At 39.9% G+C, this 17,427-nt stretch overlaps 2 protein-coding genes across 7 annotated transcripts; one reads left to right on the top strand and one right to left on the bottom strand.

The window, feature by feature from the left end:
- Positions 1-51: 51 nt before the first annotated feature.
- UROS (uroporphyrinogen III synthase) lies at positions 52-10,001 on the bottom strand. Of its 6 annotated transcripts, none has more exons than XM_023930027.2 (10): positions 9,505-10,001; positions 8,156-8,245; positions 7,332-7,415; positions 6,872-6,968; positions 5,597-5,671; positions 5,037-5,111; positions 2,519-2,602; positions 2,130-2,215; positions 1,461-1,559; positions 52-800 (listed from the first exon to the last, which is right to left on the bottom strand). In XM_023930027.2, the coding sequence occupies exons 2-10, from the start codon at positions 8,216-8,218 to the stop codon at positions 660-662; spliced, it is 804 nt and encodes a 267-aa protein (XP_023785795.2). In that variant the 5' UTR covers positions 8,219-8,245; positions 9,505-10,001; the 3' UTR covers positions 52-659. The 6 variants fall into 6 exon arrangements, with proteins under 6 accessions (XP_023785795.2, XP_023785796.2, XP_023785798.2 ...); XM_023930028.2 differs by having other exon boundaries at positions 9,094-9,885; XM_023930030.2 differs by having other exon boundaries at positions 52-608; positions 9,505-9,618.
- Positions 9,781-17,354, top strand: BCCIP (BRCA2 and CDKN1A interacting protein). Its single transcript, XM_023930026.2, has 7 exons — positions 9,781-10,043; positions 11,351-11,425; positions 11,919-11,999; positions 12,715-12,807; positions 13,328-13,515; positions 14,665-14,842; positions 16,988-17,354. Exons 1-7 carry the CDS (start codon positions 9,906-9,908, stop codon positions 17,156-17,158), a joined length of 924 nt encoding a protein of 307 aa, XP_023785794.2. The 5' UTR covers positions 9,781-9,905; the 3' UTR covers positions 17,159-17,354.
- Positions 17,355-17,427: the final 73 nt, after the last annotated feature.

The raw sequence follows: 17,427 nt of genomic DNA, 5'->3' as shown, positions 1-17,427 counted from the left end.
AAACAATTAAAGCATAAAACACATCCAAAACAGACAACTCTAACACCATTATTAATTCTGATAAGCCAGTTTATTTCCATGTTAATAAATCCTTCTTTACAGGAACAGAAACCAAAACCTCATTTTTAAGACCCTGTCAGGGTAACAAGGGCCAACAGCTGCCCTGAATTAGCCCCACACAGAGAAACTTCACTGCAAGAATTCTCCTGTTCCACTAAGAATCTACAATCACCACTCTTATACAAATATTTGAAAAGTGGAACAACAAGTTTACAAAAGAAAATTCTTCATTGGAATATGAGGGTTTTTCCTACAAAAGAAGATGTGCAAGTAAAACTGATCACACAGAGAAATCCAACCTGAGCTGTGCTGGGAGATACCTGAGGTGAGGTGTGGGGCTGATTTCAGTGTCTCAGTGTTCACAGCGTCTTTTCAAGGATAAAATACTCACAGTACACACAGGAGGAAAGGGAATAGCTGGATGCTTCAGGGATGCTGGACAGATTCCAGATTTCTTCAGAGATTTAGGTGCAACCTTCTCACACCCATCCCTGACCAGGACAGTGCTTCACAATCCCAAAAAGCCACTTTTATGCAGGACAGTAGGTCTGCAAATTGGAAAAGCCCTCTTGGAGCACCACATGGACCATGCTGGGCTCTCACTGGGGCACAGAGCAGTTGTGCAGGGCTCTGTGGATGGCAGCAGCCAGGTCCTGGGGCGTGGGGCTCCCCGCAGTGCAGCTCACGGCGATGCCGGCGCCTTGCAGGGCCTCTGCTGTGGTGGGGCCAATGGCAGCGAACTGCAGGGACATTTCCACTGTAAATGCTCAGGCACAGCACCATCACCCAGCTCAGCCTCCCCAGCAACACTGACCAGCTCAGGCTGAAGATTTGCAGCATTAAAATCCACCCATCATTGGAGCTACTTAGCAGTGACTCAGGGAAGATGAGTGTTTATCTCGGCATTACAAACACTGAAAGCTCTGAGTCCCATGGAACAAGGAAAAGGGAGAGGAATTTTAATCAGCTGCAGCTTGGTGCAAGCAACAGCTCCTCACACCATCCCATCACTCAGAGAAAATGAAGTCTGTCCCAGTGGAGGTGTGGGAGATTGGTTGGGGAAAACATGCCAGGTGAAAACAATTTCTTTTTTAAAATCCAACCAAGGCCAGAATGGATGGGGATGGAGCGACCTGGTGTAGAGAAAGGTGTCCTTGCCCATGGCAAGGGGGTGGAACAAGATGGGTTTTAAGATCCCTTTCAACCCAAAGCATTCTGAGATTCTAGAATTCTATATAATAACATTTGTATTTGCTATAAACTATTTTTTTTTTTTTTTAAGGAAAAAAAACCCCCACAGATAAAATCAAGGTTTGCAGTGGTTGTGACAGCCTTTCTAACTCATTTGCCCACCCCAAATTTACTGCCTCTTGTATTCCACCATTTTTAAGAGAAGATACCTTGACTTGGTTGATCAGATCCCCCGAAAGCTTTTGGATGTGCTGGAGGCAGAATTTGACACCGGATGGGCTGAAGAACACGACGCTCGCAGGGATCCCCTGGGTGAAAGCAAACAGAGGTTGGCACAGCTCACTCCCTGCTCCAGCAGTGTGCCAGTGCCTTGGACATGGTGCCAGGACACAGGGAATGGCTCCCAGTGCCAGAGGGCAGGGCTGGATGGGACCTTGGGCAGGAATTGTTCCCTGGCAGGGTGGGCAGGGGCTGGGATGGAATTGCCAGAGCAGCTGGGGCTGCCCCTGGATCCCTGGCAGTGCCCAAGGCCAGGCTGGACACTGGGGCTGGAGCAGCTGGGACAGGGGAAGGTGTCCCCACCCATGGCAGGGGCAGGACAGGAAGAGCTTTAACTTCCCACCCAAACCATTCCATGAGTCTGTAATTCTATGATGGAGGCTCCTAAAATGGAAAAATCAGAAAGCCAATCTTGAAAATTAAAAGCAATGATTACTTTTATACAAACTACATAGGGCAGATTACTCCTGGATTCTGATCTGTGATACACAGCAAAGATACCCAGTGATATTTCAGTTCCACTACTTAAAAGAAAGAAATATTCCAGAAGGCATTGTCACCTGCCTCAGAAAATCCCAAACTACATCAGTGCCCAGTACCTGCTGGGAGAAGTAACTGCTCAAAGATTCCTGCAGATCAGGGTGCTGGGTTGTTTGATAAACAGTGAGGCTTTCCAGGGGTATGCCTGTAATGTGGACATGCAGTCATCATTCATTCATTTATTCATCCATTTCTATCATTTCAATTCAGCACTCACAACATCCTAACTGCACTTAAGTGTAACTATTTTAGGCTAAAAAGACACATAAACGTTCTGTGAAGGATTTGCACATCCTAGGGCTGTGGGCAGCCATCCAACCTCCCAGGGCTTACTCCCATCCTCTCCTCAGAAGTTCCACTTTTACTTCTTCCAATTTGGTTCACAAGCTTTAGATACAACTTTTCTCATCACTGACTAATTAAAATGGGTCTCCAGGGGAAGTTCAACCTTTTTCTCTCAGTGCTGTGGGAAGTACTTCTCTTTTCAGGGCTCCACAAGGAAATAGGAGAGCTGAGGAATTGGGTTTCTCTCCTGTAAACACACAAATAAGAACTTTAATTAACTCAGGCCTTTAATAAAGAGTAAATGTGATTTAATACATTTTAAAGGTATCAAGTGCTGATTTATAAAATGCCTCACCACAGACACAGCTCTAAGATAACAGAAAACATCTGCAGCCTCAATTCACAGGACAGAGGCTACTTAGTAGGAACATTAAAAATATCCTGTAACTAGAATATGAATATTGGCTAAAAAGATAACTTCCTCTGTAGAAGGGCAAGGGAAATAGAAATGCACTTTATCTCCTCCTCAACACAACCTGCCTCACTTTGATATTTAAAATCTGTCCCACTCAATAAATGACAGAGCTCTCTAAAAGAGAATATTCAGGCAGACAAAGGAAAGGACATTACTGTGCTGAAAAGTTTTGGTCTATCTGCAATTCCATTTTCTTAATTCCCCAGGGAAAAAGGATTCTGATTGCACTGCTGGGGTGGGAGTGGATATCCTCAGATGCTTTTGTCAAATTAGGAATTTAACAACAGACTTGCTTTGCACAGTTTTTGCCTTTTCTATAAATAAGAAGCACAGCGAAAATTTCAAGATGAAATTCTACACAGATTGATACGGCTTTGCATCAAGCTTTCCAAAGAAATGAAATTATTCTGTTACTAATTCAGATTTGTTAATACATTTTTAAGAGACAATTACTAAAGAAAATATGCTTTTAAATGCTGGAAGGAGATTGTTGGTTTATGCATACAGATATTCTTGGATAAAAGGGCAGCAGAGTGAAAATCAAATGGAAAGACCCTTGTAGGAGTCAACCCAGACACCCTTGAGTGTCCTGACTGCACACTGAGCTTTTATTAGAAACCACACATATTCTTAAATTAAAATTAAGAATTAGAGGAAGAATGAACTTATCTCACAATGTAAAAAAGATTTTAAAATTAAATAAGACTGGGACATTCCAGCACCAATTCTCCTGCGAGTCATGGCAGTTATTTGAAATTGTGATACCTGTAAACAAACACCAATTCTTTTGGCACAGAAAAATTCCTTGGTAGGCCTGAACAACACAAGGACTGGGATCTCCTGCTTCTGTAGACAAATATTTGCCTTGAGAAGAATAAGGCAGACAAGTCTTGGAGTAAATTCCTTTATTTGCCATTCCCTTAAATTGGGCACCAGAGCACAAAAGGTGATGACAAAAACATGTAATTATTTCAGTTTTTATTCTTATTCTGGCAATAACCTCTCATGATACAAGAAATTCAGAGCTATTCTTTTAATTTATTTATTTATGCACAAACAAAATTGAATTTATACATAATAGGGAACATGAGATAATATCATCTGTACATCCAAGGTTGTTATAAAGCACTTGATCAGTTGAGAGCATTTAAATATGCACAGCCCAATAAATCCTGGAGGATATTTCTATGTCTCAACAACAAACAGGCTCCACTGACTGAAATCACTGCTTGGTTAATTTTTTTCACCTTCATACAACACAATAAACAGGTATTTCTTTTGTCTTTCTGCTCGAAAAAATCCCTAGCAAATATTAATTCATTGCCAGAAGTAGGTTTTCCAGCACTAAAAAATCAGCTGAAACCTTTATTAGGTTTAATACATCTGCTGAACAGGAGAAATGGGTTATTCTTCACTTATGACATATCTGTGTTGTACTTTTAATTTTCAGAATTTATTATTTCATCTTGTTTTGGCAACTCTCATTTTTATCATTAAATATTCCTTAGAGGTGAAGTATTTTATTTGCCAGTGGATTGGAGAGCACTGTGCCCAGCAAAAACAATCCTTCCCAGCTTTTTCCCATTTTTCTTTTCCCTATAAGTCTCTGCTACTGGGCAGACTTTGCTCAGCAGCTCTCTCACACCTGTACAAAAACTCTTTTTCACAACTTCTGCTGAGCCATCCTCAAAAAATAAACAACCCTTAAGTCTAAATATCTTCCTTATTGCTAGGGGAAATTTTAGCAAATTAGAGTAAAAACAGAAGAAGACAGCAAATAGACTTTTAAAATCCCCCAATAATCTGATAATAGATTGAGAAGCATTACAGATTTAACCACTGCAAAATGGTTAAACAAAACTTAAAGCATCACTTTAATTTCTTCAAAACCACTCAGCTTTGGTGCTGAAAACCAGATCCCTCTGAAACCACAGGGTAATTTTGGGGAAAGTCACCAACATTTATTTAAATCTTCTGGTTTAGCAGTAATTTCCAGCCATTACAGCTCTGATCTTCCAGTAAAAATTTACTTTTTTCTGCTGGCTCAAATAGTATTTATTAATTACCTAGAGGATCTAAGCTTACATGCAAATTGATTATCTTGTATATGGGGTATTTTTGCCTCACTGTGCACTTGATTTTACATCAAGGAAATTCTGAAATGATGGAAGGCACATTACCTTAATTTAACATTTTAGCCACTTACTTGAACAAATATATTCAGCTAATTTCTCAGCATTTCCAGCCTTTTCTCCTTGTGGAATAAGACCAATTTCTTCCACTAGAACCAAAAGCAGCAAAGAAAAAAAACATGGAAAACAACGAGAAGAATTCAGATTTGCTGTCACAGAAGCCTGGGATGGAAAGGGAGGCACAGCTTGGTCCAAGCACACAAAATAATTTGAGCACAATCTCAACCAGGTTAGAATCCCTTTCACCCAATTTCATTTCCAAAGGCAATGACAAAACCACATTCAAATGAAGAACAAAGAGATGGGTTTTTTTCCTATTTTGACCCAATTTTTCAAGCAGTGACCATCACATTACAGCACAAAGAGCAGAAATCCAGAGGCTGGATTATATCCATGGATATCCTTGCCTGGAGCATGGATAATTCTAATGTTTATATAATTACCTCTCTTCCAAATTAACCAGTTCTAAAACTTGTTTTTTTTTCTCAGCACCCTTGAACAGCAGCTCCTCCTCCAAAAATTGTACTTACAAGCCAGATTTAGCCAACTTTTCTTTTTTTAAACCCCAGCTTACCTAAAGAAGCTGTAGCTTTTCCTACCACATATGCTGGTTTGATATTCCACATTTGTTTAAGAGATTTTGACCAGGCTGAAAAACATTAAATTATACTAAATTAAATTAAATTTAAGCACATGGCAACAGAATGTGAATGCTAAATGACTATTTGGACTTCTGTTTAATCCACAAATACAGCAAAATGATGATAATAATAACTAAAACTGCACTACACATTCAGCAAATCTGGATGTACAAATCCTAATGGATCAAAACCAGATACACCAAGTTTTTTACTGTCTTGTTTTAACCAAAGCAGCACAGGACACTGAGTTTTACCTGGGACTCCTGGGAGTGAAAAAAGAAATACAAACCACGACAGTAAAAATAAAAACCAGAAGGAAAAAAACCCAAGGATTTAATGCCTTTGAAAGGAACCCAAACAGAAATTAGAGACCTATTTTTATTATGAAAATATGTATTTTCCAAAAGTCCTAATCAAGATTAGGGATGAAATTTAGAGAAGAGATTACTTTTGACCTATAATCTTAATATACTGTCTTCTGCTGCTGCAAATGCTACAATAAACTGAGGGTCTCAGTGCATCTACTGCTTACTCCAGGGTGTAATCTTACTCACAGGACATTGATTTGTCCACAGGCCAAAAATGGAGCAGGTAAAGTAGAAACTCCATGCCAGAATCACCCAACACAAGAATTTGGAAGAGTTTATAAGGATTTGACATTTCATTGTGATGGATATTTCTATTTAGAATCCTGATTCTTTCTTCCTCACCCCTGATCTGTTGGCTTTTATACATCAGCACTTCTTCACCATTTTTTAGCTAATAATTAATTCACTTGAGAAATTTCTTATTCAAGCCAGAGAACTCCCTTTTTCTGCAGCATTTAATATGCATTATACAGGCACAGAAGTAATGGCCAGGTTTTATGAGATGATCTTCTCTTTAAGGGAAGAAAGGAGTCAGCAAGCAAACCAGGCACTGCAGCAAAATATTCCTTCTGCATGAGAGGACCAGAGCTGGAAGAGCACTCACTAATTATTAATTTGCACCAAAAGCTGCTTTCTTTCATTTTTAGGTGAGGAAAATACAACCCTTAAAAGCTCAATGTAGCATGAGCCCTTTATGATGCTAAAAGAACTATGAAATTCAGATTTTTTTAAAAAAATCATGCTCCAAGTATCTACTGGTGAGTGAAATAAAATTCAATGAAATCCAAACTTCACAAGATGCTGGAAGAAAAAGACCAAGGAATATTAATATGTACTTACCTTCTTTTTTACTCTTCTCTTTTAAACAAATCTTGATGGCTTCTAATGCTCTTGGGCTGGTAAAAACTAGGCCTCCATAGCACTCTGGATGGGAAAGCTATTTAGAAACAGTAAATTTAAGAAGTAAAAAAAAAATAAATTAATTAGTAAATCAATTTAAAAAATCAGTTGATCAATTATTTATAACCTCATGACAAACAGAACAGCTTCAATAATTGCCTGAAATGCCCCAATATTTGTGACTATTTATAGTCACACAATATAAATGTGAATTCTCTCTGACCAATTTAATTCTTTAACAAGCAGGGACAAGGTCCTGGATGGTGTACATGCAGTTTTACTGTACAAAGGTGGCTTGTGGCAACACTAAAAGAGGTAGCATCCACAGAGAATGATGAAATGGGATCTTGGCAACCAAATCCTGTTGGAAATAAGACAACTGAAAGAATTTCAAATTTACCTTGTCAAATAAGCTGTCAAGAGAGGTGAATTCAAATGACAAAACTGGGATCAACGTTGCTTCCAAGCTGTATGATTCTAATTCCTATCAAGAAAAGGTTTGCAGCTCTTGAAATAAATTCCAAACAACATGTTTGCTTTTTCAAAGAGTTAAGCCAGAACAAGCATTTCTCTTTGCTAAAGCAAAATAAAAAGGCATTTTATTTCCTTTCCCTGGTAAATCTACTTTGGATTTGTTAATTATTTTATATTGTAACATTTTATTAAACAAACAGCTGTGGGACTGTGGCCTTCTGAGGTACAGGAGACACCAGCATGTAACTCTGAAGTCCCCAGGTGCCCACCCAGTCCTGCAAATGTCCCTGCCCATCTCTGTAATTCTGGCAATAGGTCTCTCCTAAAGAAATAATCCTCCTGCATCAGGAATTCTTGCTGTTATGAGTGAGATTTACTCAAGGGCAGCAGCAGAAGGAACCCCAGCAACAGGTAACCTCTGTTTCACATCACATTCCCAGTAGAAATACAAAGAATTTCTGTAATCTTTATTCTGTCCATATGAACATAATCAATAGTAACTACTTCAAAAGAAGCTGGTTTAATATCAGTACTTGGCTGAGAGCTTTACAATGAAATCAGTATAAATGTCCCATAATTATAACATTCTTTGCAGGAAGGGCATATTTTCTAAGATACTTTTTCTCTTAACATAATTTCATACAAGAACTCCTCATATTGATTAAGCCCCTTTTTCTACTTTGAAACAGTTGCATTCATATTTAATAAAAAAGTGACATATTTTTTTTAATTTTCTCAACGTTTACTCACTTTAATATATGGATCTGGTCCCGAATCTTTGTCTTTGGGATCCTTCAGCAGCAGCACCTTCATTGTTCACCAAGGAAGCACAGCAGAACCCTGAAATACAAGAATGGAATTTATCTAAATTAGATCTAGAGGACTTTTTTACTCCAGCAGTGACCTTAACAACTCCAAGAACTGGGTTGCTACCAGTTGTACTGCTCCCTACACAATGAGTAAGCAGTTATTGTGCATTCTGCAGGCAGGAACAACCACCCTGATAAGGGCAAAAAATAATATGCTGCCTTTAGATAACACTACCTCAAGAAGAGGCTCTAATGGAACTCATCAAAGGGAACACATTTTAAAGAACCTTTTGTAAAAGCAGTAACAAGCCCTACAATGCCAGCACGTTCTGCAATTGAATCATTGTCTAGCTATAAAAGTTATTTATTCTATTAATTTCCATGCTAGTTTTCACCCTCTGCTCATCAAAATGAGTATGCAAAGATACTGATTTAATATGTGTCTTTATGCACACATTTATACATCTATAATAATATAGATAATATTCATATGCCTTCTCTGATACTCTAGGAAACAAGGCAGAAGACATCTATTCTGCCATAAAAATGGAAGATGATACTTCTCAGTTCTTTACAACCTTTGCTAAATTCAAAGTTACAAAACGTAAGCAAATACACGAATAATACAATCAGAAATCCACTCTCTTAGCACACATTTACCCCAAATACCAGTGTGGTATTTTCCTGATACATCACATACATAGGAAAATTTACCTTCCTCTTAATGCTTTCCCTGGATATCAGTATTTGTATTTTGGCAATGACCTAACTGCTCCCAGAGCAAACACAGCTTTCAAAAAAAATAAAAATAAAAAAAAAAAAAATAAAAAACACAGATGTATTTGACACTTTAAAGGGAACATGAAAATTTGAACCTACTTGAAGCGTATTTATAAAGCTGGAATTACATCCCAAGGCTTTGTGCCTTGCATTTCTTCCGGCTGGCAAGTGTGTGCCCAATGCTCTCTTCTTTCCACGGCCTCATTAACACACACCTCTCTTCATTAATTAGACACAAAGTGTTCAGTGGAACACGTTCCACATAACTGAGGCTTGATCATTAATGAGCATTTCTTCAGGATATTTCAACGCGGTTTCCCGACTGGCATTTTTTTATAAAGACCAGAATCACGTTGTGCTTACTGTGCTCTCCCTACCACCCTTTTCTGCTGCTTTTTCTGGAATTATTCAGGGAATTTGCTTCAGGGAAAGCCGGGACACAATTTTTAGAGCAAGCAAACCGAATCGTGTTTTAATTGGCGATTTTTACTAACGCTGGTTTTTACTTACAGTATTTTTTTTTGCTAATGTCGGAGATGCTCAGGACACTCAGTTCCTTTTAAAGCACAGAATCCCGGGATCAGGGAGGGTGGAAAAGCCCTCCAGGATCACCGAGCCCCGCTCCCCACCGTGTCCCCAGCCCAGAGCAGCGAGCTCCGGGCCGGGGACTCCAAACGCCGCTGGGAGCCGGACTGAACTCCGGACAGCCGCTCCCACACGGGCTTCCCACACGGGCTTCCCTCGGCAAGGAAGTGACTCCACAGCACGGAGAGGAAATCCGGCTTTGCGGGGACAGGGGCGGGCCGGGACGCGCCTCCCCCTTCAGGCTGCCCGGGCCCCTCCGCGCTCGCCGGGCGCTGTTTGCCGCTCTCTGTCGCGACATTCGGCGACATCCCGCGACTCGCCGTGCCATGGCCACGCCGGCCAAGCGCCGGGCGCGGGGCCCCGCCGGGGAACACGGCTCCCACAGCGGCTCCGGCAGCTCCGAGGCCTCCGACAGCGGCTCCGAGAGCTCGGGGGGCTCGGACTCGGAGTCGCCCATCGATGAGGTGAGAGGGACGGGCTCCCAGAGCTGCGGGGGACGGGAGCGGCCGGGAATTGTCAGGGGGATGTTGGGAAGGGGCTCGGGAAGGAAGGGCTTGTGCCCCTGCGGGCTCCTGTGGGAGCGGTGATCCAAACTGTGTTCGCTGCCTTGTTGTTGCTGAAAGTTTTGAATTTTTTAACTGTTTTTCAAGTTTCGGGCTCCCCGAGGCCTCAGCTGTACAGGCCTGGCCCTTGGCGTGTCCGCTCGGGTGAGGGGCTGGAGGCGGCTGCTTGGAAATGGTGCTTTCAGCACAGATTCGCTCTTCTATTATATTCTGCTATGTTTTATTATTGTATTAGTTTGCTTCCTTTTGTTATAAAATCCCAGAATAGTTTGGTTTGGAAAGGACCCTGCCATGGGCAGGGACACATCCCACTTTCCCAGGGTTTTCCAAGCTATGTCGAGCCTGGCCTTGGATGTTCCCAGGGATCCAGGGCCAGCCTGTGCCAGTGCCTCCTGAATTTTACTGCCTCCCGAGGGACTGTGTGCCTGTTTTCTACATTACAAACAGGTCTTTAACACTGTTCTTCCACTGGTCAGCAAAGGCCATGACCTCGATGTGGGATTTGGAGAGTGGCAAAAGTAAGGCTGAGTTGCTGAGGTTACTCGGGAAGTGTAATTGAAACTGGCAATTAAAAGGCAAAATAACTTTGAATGATCTTGAACAGTGGAATAGGTAGGCAGAGTAACCTTGACAGGTGTGATTTTTCATACTGAATACCAATAAAAATGTTGGTAGGCATCCCAGCATTTGTTGTGGAAGGAGATTCAGTAGTTCCCATTGTGGCTGCTGCAGTGCCTGGGTCTCATCATTTGCAGAGGTCCCCAGTGGGGTTAATGATGCCAGGAAGATTTGGGGAAATAGCAGAAGTGTGGGTTTGGATGTAATTATTTAAATGTCTGCAGCAATCTTCACCTTTAGCTAAGGCGTTACACCCCGCTCCTGAAGTTCCCAGGGCTGAAGTGCCTGGATCAAACCTCTCTACATGAAGAGTCTGTGGCTACAATAGGTGTAATTGTGTGGCCCAGATGGCAGGAGCAAAATGTTAAAGGTTTGTTCATGACACAGTTGGTGGGTCAGTTTTGAAAAGTTTCTTTCACAGTTCTCTAAAGATCACAGAAGTGATAATAATCACTGAGATTACTGCGAGGTGGAAATAAGTTCTGTTTCTGCTGTTTGCCATTACTTGTCTTCATGTTTCCCACAGGTTAGCTTTGTTCTGATACAACTTCTTGCCAGGCATGTGTGATATCCTCTGTTTTACTCTACAGGAGGTGAATGTTGAATTTGAAGCACATTCCATATCTGACAATGACTATAATGGGATAAAGAAGTTACTACAGCAGGTACTGTGACTACTTGTTAGCTTGGTTGATATGTCCATTGATAAATAATATCTAAGGAGTTATGCAAAGACATCAGTTCACATTCTCTGTATTGATTTATAGCTTTTATATATTACTTTGCTTCCTTTTATTAGATAATCCCAGAGTAGTTTGGATTGGAAGGGACTTTAAAGCCCATCCAGTGCTACCCCCTGCCATGGGCAGGGATACCTTCCACTGTCCCAGATTTCTCCAAGCTCCATCCAACCTGGGCTTGGACACTTCCGGAGATGGAATAGCCACAGCTTTCAGATCATACCAAACTCCAGAGGGTACCAGTGTGGAAATATCAGCATGTGGAAGGTGCAGAAGCAACCACCTGAAGCAGCTGATTGTTGGTTTTTGCAGAATTGTAATGAAGGAAGATAAATAAAAAGTTCACTTTATTTTTTACTAAGTGGTCCATGATATACCCTCAGTGCCTAAAACTTAATACTTGTTTCCTGTCTTCCAGTTGTTTCTAAAAGCTCCTGTTAACACTGCTGAATTAACTGATTTATTAATACAACAGAACCATATTGGGAGTATTATCAAGGTAAGACAGATACTGTATTTGTAATTGAAGTGCAATACTTTCTTTATTGAAATGACATGATTTCTGTATTCCAGAAAGGGATCCTGTCTGTATTATTTGTGTTCTTTCTTGTTTTTTCTGCTTTAAGAGTTGTTTTTCTGTGGGAACTGAAGTTTTCCATGCCTACTTTCAAGCAAAGAAGAAATTTGATATATTGTTATTGGTGGTTTCTTTTTACATATGAAAGGCTTTTCAGTCCCTGAATTTCAGTGTAGTAATGCTGAAAATGCAATGGAGAGGTTTGTTACCATCTCCATAAGAAATAGGAGCTTGTGACTTTCCTACAAAGACACAGCTCTTTGTCCCCCTCCCTATCAAAGTTTTATTGCTCTGTGGTTGTCAAGACATTCCAGGTTTATTTCCCTACATTAGAAACTAAGGAAATTGGTTTTGTTTAGAGTATTGCCATCCCTTGGGCCGAGATGCTGCTTATTAAACGTGAGCTATCAACCTTTCAGAGGACTCTGCTGTAGAAGATGCATGACCTGGCCCTCTCTAAAGCTGACTCTGGGCACACTGAGATGTTCAGTGATGCAGCAGAATTGGCAGTGTGTGTTTGTACAGATTTCCTCAATGGTTTTCATCTGCTGTTACCACCTAGAAAGAAAAATAACTTTTGCTACAGAGTGGAAATAGAATGTCAATATGAGTTGTTGCTTTTCCTTTCATTCAACAGCAAGCAGAAGTGCAGGAAGACAGTAGTGATGATGAAGAAGATGATGATGAAGTATTTGGTTTTATAAGCTGCTTGAACTTAACAGAAAGAAAGGTTGGTATTCTTCAGTAACATCTGGTTATAAATATTAACATCAGTAATAAATGAGATTGCATCTTATGTAACAAGCCTGGACAGCTGGACCAGGATTTGGAATTCCTCTGTGGAGGACTGGGGTTATCAAACTTGAAGTGGCTTAGCTTATTTTGAATGCAGTAACTTGCTGAGGGTCAAACATGAAGCAAAGAATGGAATATAGAGTTAAAACTGAGCCTAGTAATTCAAGGGTAAGTGAGCTGTGAGTCTCTTGTATTTCTTCCCTTTGAGTTTCTGCAGTTTGGAGTTTTGCTGTGGTGTTGCAGTTCTTTGTTACCATCGCTTCACAACCTTTGTTTGCCCTGAGCCTTAGGGCTGGACACTGATTTCAAAGCAGTTGTGCAGGGCTTTAGAGGCTGCTGAGGGAAATTGCCACCAGGCCTGTAGGAAGTTCCCTTGAGGTTGACATTCAAGGTTGACATTTTCTTGTGTAAGTAGTTGTTGTATCAGGTAAAGAAAATGCACCTTTTGATTGCAGGGCACCCAGTGTGCTGAGCAAATCAAAGAGCTGCTTCTGAGTCACTGTGAGCAGAGCTGTGAGCAGCGTGTGGTGGAACAGCTGAGTAAACTCCTGAACGATAGCAAAAAGCCTGTGGGGCTCATCCTGAGTGAAAGGTTCATCAATGTCCCTCCACAGATTGCTCTGCCCATGCACCAGCAGCTCCAGTAAGTTTGTTTGTATTTTTTTCTTGCATGATGTTGAATGGTATTTTTTTCTTCATATTTTTCATAACTCTTAAGTATATAGAGCTGTGTTAAGAAAGTTGATGCTATAGATAGGGGTGAAGCGTGAACAAAAATACTTATATAAGCTCTTTAGTTACTCTTTAGAATATTTTTTCTATCTTTATAAAGGTACAAAACTTCCTCAACTTCTGTAGAGGATAAAATTTGAGAGTACATGGTGTTTTACAGAAAGAGCTGTGTGTATGTTGCAGTTTATTGTATTGCAGATTATTTTCACACTGATCTAGGAAAAATTAAAAATGAGAACTTTTTTAGCATGCTGATAATGAGCAGCTTGGGTGTTTCTATGTTAATGTCTGGCACTGGAATGGGAGATTTGGACTGAGGGAAAGGATTAAAAGGTGAATTAGTGTTGGCCCATGTAAATATGCAGTGTTCTGATTAGTTTCAAGTAATGAAAAAGCAGGAGAAGTGCTGGTTGATCTCTGCCAATTCATGGATTATATCAAAAGCTGTGAATGTAAACAAATTAATCCACTGAAACACAGCATTACACTGTTTTATTGCCATGCTGAGAACTGGAAACAAGGAAATTCTGGTGGATAAGGAGTCAGTAATAGAATGGAGATCATATTTTTTTCTTCTTTCATTTTTGTCTTTCCTCTCATGTCAGATGAGACTAGAAGTCAGATTGAGGTCACCACAGGTACAGCTCAAATTCAGATCTCAGCCTCTTTGTCTTAAAGGTTTTGGAGTGGAAACATGTTGAACACAAGGGTGAGCAAGAGTATTCTCTGTCTCTTCAGTTCCAATTCCTCAAGGAAGGGATAATGTGATGTATTTTTAAGGAGAGCTGCACTTAGAATCATTGCACAGACACTCTACCAAGAACAGGATTCTGGGAAAAAAGGGTTATCCTGTGACCTGTGGAAAAAAATCCATATTTTTATAGTTTAAAATACAAATAGTATCTTTAGGTACAAAGAATCCATCTGCAAAATGGGTTTTCTGAGGTACTCATAAAAGAATAGGCAGTAATTTGAATATCCCTTCTATACCAATGCATTGTAAGGTTTACTTAGATGCTTGTTTAGGATTTAATTTGTGTAAACATTTATTCCTCTTTAGGAAGGAGCTGACTGAGGCACAGAGAACAAACAAACCCTGTGGAAAGTGCCACTATTACCTCCTTATCAGCAAGACCTTTACAGAAGCAACAAAGAGCAATTCTAAGAGGAAGGAAGGGAGAAATCAGCCAAAGGAGGAATTAATGTTTGCTAATGCAGAGGAAGAATTCTTTTATGAGGTAACATGATAATTTAATTTAAAATGCTTCTTTTTCTTTACATATCATCAACAAGAGATGTTTCACCTCAAATTCAAGGGGAGCTTTTACCAAGATGATCACAAATATTTCTAAAATAAATCCAGGGTGTTTTGGAGTAGTGTTGAGAGAGGAGCAATCAAGCTCTTTTTGTGTATTGATTTATCTGTTTCCTTCTGGCTACCTGTTAATTGCAAAAAATGCTCGGAATAAAAACTTACAGAGCTCCTAAGAAGTGGCTCTTGCTTCCCTTTTCTGTCTCTATTCTGCTTGGGGCAAATATATAAATAAAAAGTGGTTGAACAGATGAAAATATAACTTCCCATTTCCAAAGGCAACCTGGCCACACAGTTCTGCTGGTCCCAAGCCAGATCAGGTGAGGGGAAAATGCAGGAAATTAAATTTTAAAATGTGCTTTGAAATGCAGAGAATTTTTCATGGTTTCTTTTTTTATTTATTTTTTTTTTTTTTTGGTTCCCAAAGCTTTAAAAGCACTATTGTACAATATTATTACTTTGTCAGGAGACTGTTATTTTTCATTTCTGGCAGTGCCTGCAGGGCAAAGGACTTGCACATGCATGGGGTGGTTAATGGCAAAGGCTCCTGTGTGTAATCATTCTGACAGAGGCTGTGATAGGGCTGGAACTTTATTTCTTGTGAAGGAGAGAAATATAAGTGGGGGAATTCACTGGTAGCTGTAGGGAATTGTGTTGTAGCCTCTGTGCAGTAGCGAGTTGGGGATTTTTGGTTTTGTGTTCCTGCCACAGCAGCTGAAACAGCTGAAGCTGAACTCTGTGTAAAATGTTATTGAAAAGCTGCTGGGGAGAAGCCTGTGATGCTCATGTGTCCATGGGTGTTCTGTTCTAGAAGGCCCATTTTGTATTTATTTATCTCAGCTTTGTTATTTATTAAAGGCTAATTGTGTGCTTTCATCTAAACTCCAGTAGTTCTCAGCTCAAAAGGATAGACTCAAACTGAGCATGTTTTTCTTTTTAACAGTCTTTCCAGTGTTTAAAAACAATTCATTTTAAACATTATGTAGGGTATTAAATTAAATGTCTTTCTGTACTTAATAATGTGTGTGTGTTAAATTAGTGCTGAGTGTCTGTCCTCCCTGATCACACATAATGTTAATTAGATTGCCATAAAATAGCATTAAATGTGGTGAGGCACTTGGAGCCATATCAAACTGAGAGAAGCCTTTTCCTGCACTTGGCACTGCCCTGGGCTTTATTCTGTTCCTTAAAATTATAACCAGAAAATCTATTATAACCAGTCTTGGAATTGATTAAAGGTGCTTGAATTGTTCTTGAGCAAAGCCACTCAGTTAATGTGGTAATTCATCCAAAATGAGATTTAAAGCCTTGATATAGTTAGTGGAAAGCAAACCTAAAAAGAGTGTGGATCTTAATTTTCCCCCAAAGGGAAGGAATCAGGTATGTTTTTCTACTTGATTGTTCAGCTCCAAGTTCTTAATCTGACTTGTGTGAGAACTGGAAACATTCATTAGGTTGTTCTTCTTATCCATCAGGAGTTTTGTCCAGGAAAGCTGATGAAAAGGGACTTTCTGTATGGGGTTTATACCCCTCAAAAGAAATCAGGCACACTCTAGACACCTGCCTGTTGGAGAAGCATGAATAGATCTTCCAATTGCTCCAGCCATCTGGAACCTTTCCAAGAGCTTTCTGAAATTCTTCTCAGGATTCATATTGCTGCCCATCCCTTTAATATTTGATTTCTACTCATATTCTTACAGTTTGGTTAATTTTTAAGACTCTGGGCAGTTTTAAGAGTAGGCCCTGAAAGCAGCAGAGCCTCAGAACATTGATTTAGGTTGGTTTTTTTTTTGCCATCCCTCCTAGGTTGTTTCTCTGATCCCAAATTATAATGCTAGCAATCATTATAGAATTTAATATGAATGATATAAATTCTGTGAAAAGAAAATTGTTTAAGACACTTTAAACAGTGGATTTTTCAGTCGTTCTTTTTGGTGGACACTTCAAGAAGGGAAAAAAGCTTAATAAGCATGGGCATAATAAGTTCATTATTTTCACTTTGTTTAAATAATGTATTATCTTCATGCTAATTAAACATTTTTATCTGAATGCTTTTATTTCTGTTGTTTAGAAAGCCCTTCTGAAATTCAGCTACTCTGTGCAAGAGGAAAGTGACACCTGTCTGGGTGGCAGATGGTCCTTTGATGATGTACCAATGAAGCCTCTGAGGACAGTTATTGTAGTCCCAGCTGATGGAATTCATGGAATTATGGATAAACTCAAAGATTATCTCTCACTCTGAGCTTCCCTACAAACACCTGGATTTTATAGAACAGCCATGCAGGACTGTGACTTCACAATATTTGCAGAACTGCTGTTGAGTCAACGGTTTTGTGCAACCAAAAATATCCACCAGATGAGTGTTTTTAAATATTGCATCTTATTTTGCTTTGATATCATCATGAAGCACTCAATAAAAACCCAGTGTCAAAAGAAAACCCAAACATCTGTTCAATGTTTTTTTAACCAAAGCTAAATCACGTGGTTTTGTTCCAAAATAACGCATGCAAC

Source organism: Cyanistes caeruleus, chromosome 8, assembly GCF_971803275.1.
Source record: "Cyanistes caeruleus chromosome 8, bCyaCae1.hap1.1, whole genome shotgun sequence".
NCBI classification, from domain to species: domain Eukaryota; kingdom Metazoa; phylum Chordata; class Aves; order Passeriformes; family Paridae; genus Cyanistes; species Cyanistes caeruleus.
The sequence above is the reverse complement of the archived record's forward strand: the minus strand, read 5'-3'. Positions and strand labels throughout refer to the sequence as shown.